Genomic DNA, 6,612 nt, shown 5'->3' with positions numbered 1-6,612 from the left:
TATATTAAACTATAGCGTTGCGTGCTTGGACTGCTTATTTGTTTAACTAATGTCGAAGTCCTTAAACTTCATCTCTATGGCCTCCACGTGGAGAGGTTTACATGTTTTGATTATTAAACAAGGAACCTAGATGTAAGTAAATACATTAGGAGCAACATTTAGCATCACTAGTTAGCATATTCCTCTTGTTATTTTAGCTGTCAACATGCTACGAGCTTTTATGCCGCCAAGCTACCTATTTTTATATTAATTTCTTGCTTATCTATGCTTCGATGATAAATCCAAGAACCTCCGAAGCTCCAAATGCCCGTTCACCTCTTCATGGATATGAAGATTGTGAAGGAAATTTCGAGAAAAACAGATGATGTAAACCCTTAATGAATATACATCATATTACTTTTTTTTAAGTAAAATACACACCATATTCCTGTTTATGTGTTAAATATGTTTTATATTTATAAGATTAATTTGTAAAAGCTAATGTGGATCTTCTACATTTAACACTTAAATATAAGATCAGATCAGTGACAGATGCCTCTAGGTTCAGCCCTCCAATCCCAATTAACAATAAATGGACTCAAAGGTCTATTCACTCATAATCTAGATTTGATACTAAGATCTCATGTAGAATCGGACTCAACTAAAACAAAATCTTGAAGGTTTTTGTGAACCATTCCCAAATTTTTTATTTAATTAGCTCATTACTCTTTCTAAGTTTTTTCTAATGTGGGACTAGACTCACACATGACCTCCTACAGGTACGTACTAGCTCCTTAAACGATTCAAGCTTGCACGTATACATAAGCAGATGTGTAAATAAAGGATTAATTGCAGATAGACCTCCTTTAGTATCTTTGTTTAAGCTTGCACGTATACATAAGCAGATATGTAAATAAAGGATTAATTGCAGATAGACCTCCTTTAGTATCTTTGTTTTGTACTTACTACTCATCTAGTTTCATTTTTGCAGATAGAACACGTAAGTGAATTTTTTTTATTACTTTTTTACCCTCATGAAGTCAATTTGCCAACAAAAACAACTTCTTTTCGCTGTGAGGGTGAAAGAGTCAAAAAAATTCACTGGAGGGTCTATCTGCAACAATGGAACTCGAGAGGTAGTAAGTTCGAAACAATTATACTACAGCGGTCTATCCATCATTAATCCTAAAATGAAACTCAATATACCCTTATCAATACTGCTAACATTTCAACACACAATTCAGACAAATATATAAAAATTACACAAAAATGAGAAATTAAAAAATTGAGATATGTAAGGACACGAGAAAAAGCAAATCCAACACACTAGAGCTTTTACAAAGAATCAGACTGTTACGCAAGTACAGAACTGATACTAGTTCCCTCCTTTCCTCTCTATTCACCAATCATTACCACTGCTCTCATCACTAGCGCCTGCCGAGCTTGGAGGGCTTAGCAGCATTGGCACTCATCGACTTCTTGAAAATTGTGGTTACTCCTCTCTTAGACTTTGAGGGCAATTCTATGTCTGGATCACTGCAGCAATTAATGTTGTTAGTAGTGAACACCATGCTCTTCGAGGACCTTAACTCGCTAAAATCATCGACTGTTTTGTCTTCACCTTTGTTACTTTGATCTTCATCCCCAAACAAAAACCTATCATCCCACACAAGCCCAGATGACCCTGACCTTCTAAATGTCTCTGCTGATCTCCTAAGCACAGACATTTTCTCTTTTTCAATCATTAACAGGAACAAGAGACATTTATATACACATATTCAGGAGCAAATCCAATTCTGGTGGACTGTTAGGAACCTTCTTCTGATTGTAACTTGCATTGATATTTACTTCCAGTATTTATTCCCTCCCATTAAGACCTTGAGAAGAAACCTAAGAAAAAAGAGGGATTTTGTTGTATATGCTGATATTTGAAGGGTTGGTTGCACTTTGAAAGGGATCCTTTTGTTCATAACTTAGTGCAATATGCATGATATTAGTAAATAACTGTTAATAGTGTTCTTTTTATGACTTTGCTGATTCCTATGTAGCCGAAAGGAAAGTTCATATACAGGTGAAGAGTTTCAAGGCTTTGCAATACTTTTGGCTTGGGTTATTAAGAGTTTTATCTAGAGAGAGAAAGAGAGAGGAAGTTTGGATGTAGCTGATCAGTGTTTAACTCTTCTGGGTTGGTTCATTAAGATTTTTTATTATGGGGAAAAAGAAAGGGCTGAAGAGTTTTAAAATCTTTTGGCTTTTCTCAAAAAATAAAATTAATTTAAAAAAAAAATCTTTTCTCTTGGTAACTTAAAAAAAATTCCTGGTCGGCTCAAAGATGAATTTGGTCCCTATATCTTATCATCTTTCTATTTTGTCCAATGTCACATTATGCAGTATGCATCATTGAGAAATTCACTAGCCATTATGCATAAATCATATATGCAATCTAAGTCATTTCGGAGGGGAGATTCAGAAAAAAAAATCTGAAAATCATTAAAAGATATAACAAAGTTAAAAATGTTAAAATCGGAGTGTACACATGAATGAAAAGTGAGGGAAAACGATTAGGATAAGCACTTCAACCAAATAAAATAACATGAAATACCTAATCAAAAATAATTTATCGCAACCTCTGGACACTATGCCACAACCTCGGGTGTGTCGCGTGGTCCTAGGCTTAGCAAGCAGCACAATAACTGCTTTGCATCAAATTTAACAGCCGACGGTAAGGACAACTTCCCTTCGCAAAGGCTATGACAACAAACCTTTGCAATTTCTCCCTATTGTTATTTTTTAGTATAAAACCTACCCTTTTAATTTAGTTCTTGCTGTGTCATTTACTGGATTTTCTTGATTCTCCGGTCATTTGTGATTTCTCTCTTTTTAGTTTTCGACATAGTCTTGAATGTTTAGTTACTGACGGCTGCTTTTGCAGCGTAAAATACTGAGATTCTTTGTCCTTTTTGTTCAAAGGCTGCATAATGAACCTTAATATTTACTTATGTTTTAACAATTAAAAATATTATTTAAGTTTAAGATTAATATGTGCCTGGAGTTTGTGAGTTGTAAATGTATTTAAAGACATCCACAAGTTTTTGAATAGTGGTGAAGGACATACATAAGAGCCCAACGGGTAAAAGGCCACCCAAGCTTCAAGAATGAAACCGTCTAATGCCTAGTTTCCACAGTTAGGCAATTGAGAGCTAGACCAAAACGGCCTTTCTTCCCCTGTACTGCTCCACATGAAATGCTGTATTGCATTCAGTTAAAATTTAGAGTGACCCACATATACAATCCTTGCAGCCTCTTCACTCGATAATCCTTGTTATAAAAGAATTGAGCTTCAACTTCAAAATTCAAATTTGGAAAGCTTAGCTAAAAATCTATTGTATGATGACTACTTCCCTCCAACATGCATATTTGTGCCAATGCTCACAAATGCGTGAACTCTTTTTTCATCTATGCTATCCACATCTATTAATATAGTGACCAGATTTTGAGGATTGTTGTGCCTTTGCCAATTCATGTTCATTTATGGCACTTAAGTCCAAGACAATAGATCATAGGCCACACATACTAAACATTGACATAACTTTCACAAGTGAGATTATGGGGATATAAACGTACAATAAGAAATTTATACTTTATAGGCTCATGCATCTCAGGCTAAAGGAAGCCTTGCGCCAAAATCCCACAAAGAGATAAAGATGACACAAAATAAAAATTTCGGTTATTTAGATTTTGACCTTCTTAACTTGTATCATGTTAGTGTTGTTTAAATTTGCTTTTCCAGATAACGAGGTTGTCTCATTATTATTATTATTATTGAGGATTTCTTAGGGTTGATGCTTTGGGAGAACACATGGAGATGAATTGCATGTTACTTATTGTATCTGGTCATTTATTTTCCTATCCCAATTACTTGTTTCTATATACAGGTTTTCTGGATCATTTATTTCCTATCCTAATTACTTGTTTGTATATATTGTTTTCTTGGTCATTTATTTCCTATCCCAATTACTTGCTTCTATATACTGTTTTCTTGGTCATTTATTTCCTATCCTAATTACTTGTTTGTATATATTGTTTTCTTCTTGATCTTCCACAGGGAAAGTATACAGCCGGTCCATGACATTAATGTTGCACCAGAAGGCAACCCTCAGATCACTGGACTTCATAATTTATGCACTGATCCATGGCTTGGTATCCCTTGGGTGCACCATTAATATCATGGATTGGGTCCACTGAATACTTTCTCTCTCCCTCAAGTACTTCCCTCACATCAATCAGTGTTCTTCGTTGGTACGGTGCCCCACTGCCAGTGTAACCTCGCATATATCATCGTCAAGAAAATTGACAGGCTAAACTACCATCTCAGATAAGAACAAGAAGAACAAATAATAACACGTCGAAACAATAGTTTTACAGTTTTCAGTATTTTTTAAATTCAAACAATATATGATAAATCAAAGATCAGATGTAAAGGTGAACCATGACCAGTGGACCTAAAACAACATAAAATCTATAGCTCCTACACATGCTGTTATAAGATAGTGCAGCATATGATCTAGGTTAGTAAGAAACAAGTATTTCAGCTCCTACACATATCATACGCCAGATTTCGGACTCCATTAAATCAATATGCATAAGGCTCACAAAAACTGTATATGCTTGGAATAAGTAAAATGTTTACTGTAAAATATTGAGAGACATTAATTTCAGTTAATAAAATTTTCTTCGTATTGCAACAAAGTCAAAAGACTACAGAAATACATTAATTCAAAACATACTACCAACAAGAAAACCAAAATGTGTGCAGTTCAAATAAGTACCGGAAAAACTGCAATTATGAAGGATGTTCATAGTTTCATAAAAATACAAGACAATATTTCAAAGCAACGCAATGCAACATATTGAAAATTAACCTGTGCTAAAGATCTATACTCTTTTCATACAGCTTACTGTATAAACAATACAATAAAATTGGATATATGTCTCAGTTTTGTAATTAGCTTATTACTACAAAAGGTAGGAAACTAGAAGGAAAAAGCTTATCTTACAGGCCAAAACATCTAAATACCACTTAAACTCGGATGAAGAAATTTACCTCGAAGATCTCCAAGAAAATGTATTGCTACTTTATGATCTTTGTTTTGGTAGCAATAATCTGGGAGGAATGAGTTATGTCATCACTTTGGGAAGAACTCCAGCTGTTCTTCAGAAATTTATCTGGTAGAAACAGTTTCAGGTTCAGATCTACGGAAGGGTACACGATGATCAGGAACTCCATCTTCCACTCGCTTGTCTTCAAACCACTTCACCACCCTTTTAAAAGGAAGGTTAGTCAAATGGACTATGCTGCTGATCATTGCATTCTGTATATTAAGATAAAAGGAAAAAGAAGCATGTTAACAAGAAAATCACATCTAAATATAAACCTGTATCCACACAGTTAGAGACAACATTCTCATGCAAATTATACACACTATTCATGAGAATCCTCGAGTCATAACTTGTTAGAATAAATCAAGAAAGGAACGGGGGAAGAAAGTATTGCAATAGCATATACAAACATATACAGACAAAATTTCTGAACGAACTGACTCTATGTAGTGCATACACTTCTATCATGGTCATGGAGTCAAAGATGCTGTTCAAAGGCAACACCTATGAAACATGTCCATGTATGATTTATTTTGACTTAGGTTACTCTTGATACATTGTAAATGCTCCTTCGATATACGCTTTACATACTACAGTATAAAATTCCCATCTTTCATCAAATGAAATTACAAATTTAAAATGAAGAACTAAGAGATATATTATACAAAACTTCTATTACTATGTAATACATACTAAAACAGATGTCACTACTCGCATGTCTGACAGGTGGCAGTTGTTTAAGTACTTTATGTTTTTTGTTATTCGACAACTTTAGCAAAAATTATATACTTAAAATAATAATTGTTTTTGCATGTTCCCGATGACATTTAGTATGAAGACGAAGGGTTTGTACGCTAACGGAGAAAGTTATTTAACTTATAAATTATTCTAAATATAAATATCACTATGTTTTGCTAAACTAAAATCATTTTTAGTAGTATGCTACTAATTCCATGAACCACACGGGTACAACTGGTGAATACATATACAAAGGCACACAAAAACACATGTGCATGTTCATGTTCATGTGCCCAACCAACCCCACCCCACACACACATTATATATATAGAGAGAGAGAGAAACTTATATCAACTTAAGTGGACCATCCACCAAAATTTCTATCCATTGATGATACCTAGAGATTCGTGCATTATATGAAGAGACTTTTCATCAATGGATAGAAACTTTGGTGGATGGTCCACTTAAGTTGATATAAGTTTCTCTCTCTCTCTCTCTCTCTCTCTCTCTCCCCCACCCCACACACACATTATATATATAGAGAGAGAGAGAAACTTATATCAACTTAAGTGGACCATCCACCAAAATTTCTATCCATTGATGATACCTAGAGATTCGTGCATTATATGAAGAGACTTTTCATCAATGGATAGAAACTTTGGTGGATGGTCCACTTAAGTTGATATAAGTTTCTCTCTCTCTCTCTCTCTCTCTCTCTCTCTCTCTATATATATA

The 6,612-nt window shown here is 34.4% G+C and overlaps 1 protein-coding gene across 1 annotated transcript in view; it reads right to left on the bottom strand.

Moving 5' to 3' along the window:
- LOC109828766 (protein OVEREXPRESSOR OF CATIONIC PEROXIDASE 3) overlaps positions 4,796–6,612 on the bottom strand; it is a 13,620-nt gene continuing 11,803 nt past the window's right edge. Inside the window, exon 4 of the mRNA XM_020395687.1 lies at positions 4,796–5,351. Within this exon, the coding sequence (XP_020251276.1) occupies positions 5,202–5,351 (150 nt within the window). The 3' untranslated portion in view covers positions 4,796–5,201. The remainder of the gene's footprint in view (positions 5,352–6,612) is intronic.

Source organism: Asparagus officinalis, chromosome 1, assembly GCF_001876935.1.
Source record: "Asparagus officinalis chromosome 1, Aspof.V1, whole genome shotgun sequence".
NCBI classification, from domain to species: domain Eukaryota; kingdom Viridiplantae; phylum Streptophyta; class Magnoliopsida; order Asparagales; family Asparagaceae; genus Asparagus; species Asparagus officinalis.
Note: the sequence above shows the minus strand (reverse complement) of the source record. Positions and strands in the feature narration are given on the sequence as shown.